Source organism: Alligator sinensis, unplaced genomic scaffold (genome assembly GCF_000455745.1).
Source record: "Alligator sinensis unplaced genomic scaffold, ASM45574v1 scaffold147_1, whole genome shotgun sequence".
Taxonomy (NCBI): Eukaryota; Metazoa; Chordata; order Crocodylia; family Alligatoridae; genus Alligator; species Alligator sinensis.
The window spans coordinates 4565414-4565943 of NW_005841847.1; the positions used below are offsets into that span (position 1 = coordinate 4565414).

Here is a 530-nt window from a genome sequence, read left to right on the forward strand (position 1 = left end):
TTGAATTTCCTTCGCCCCCAAACGATGGCCAATTCGGCGGGGAAGAGCCCGGCAGAGCAGCGGAGAAAGGGACTCGCTTTCCTGGACGAGCTGCGGCAGTTTCACCACAGCAGAGGGTGAGGAAAATGGGAAGATGGAAGGGGAGGGGGGGAGGCTGTTTAAACCGACCCGATCCAACTTCCAGCCCCTTCCCTGAAGGACACGGCGGCCCCGGCGAGGGGGGCGAGGGGCGCCGGGTGGCCAAGTTGTGCGGTTTGGTGTGTCTCTCCCCCGGCAGGTCTCCTTTGAAGAAGATCCCCGTGGTGGGTGGGAAGGAGCTGGACCTGCACGCTCTCTACACCCGAGTCACCACTTTGGGCGGATTTGGGAAGGTGAGTGGAAGTTTGGCTGCGGCTTGGCCGCCCCCCCCCCGCTTCCCAAAAGGCTGCTCTGCCCCCCGGGGGCGGCGGGCCGGCCGGGGGGGGCGCGGGCCGGCCGCTTTCCAGTGCCTGAGGAGAGGGGGGGAGGCAGGAAGCAGGCAGGCAGGTTGG

General features: G+C 66.6%; 1 protein-coding gene across 2 annotated transcripts in view; it reads left to right on the forward strand.

Annotated features, from left to right (window-relative positions):
- The first annotated feature begins 6 nt into the window (after nucleotides 1-6).
- Nucleotides 7-530, forward strand: part of ARID2 (AT-rich interaction domain 2) — a 174009-nt gene continuing 173485 nt past the window's right edge. For both annotated transcript variants that reach the window (XM_025208535.1, XM_006015932.3), the window contains exons 1-2: nucleotides 7-116; nucleotides 278-371. In XM_025208535.1, the coding sequence (XP_025064320.1) occupies nucleotides 25-116; nucleotides 278-371 (186 nt within the window). In that variant the 5' untranslated portion in view covers nucleotides 7-24. The remainder of the gene's footprint in view (nucleotides 117-277; nucleotides 372-530) is intronic.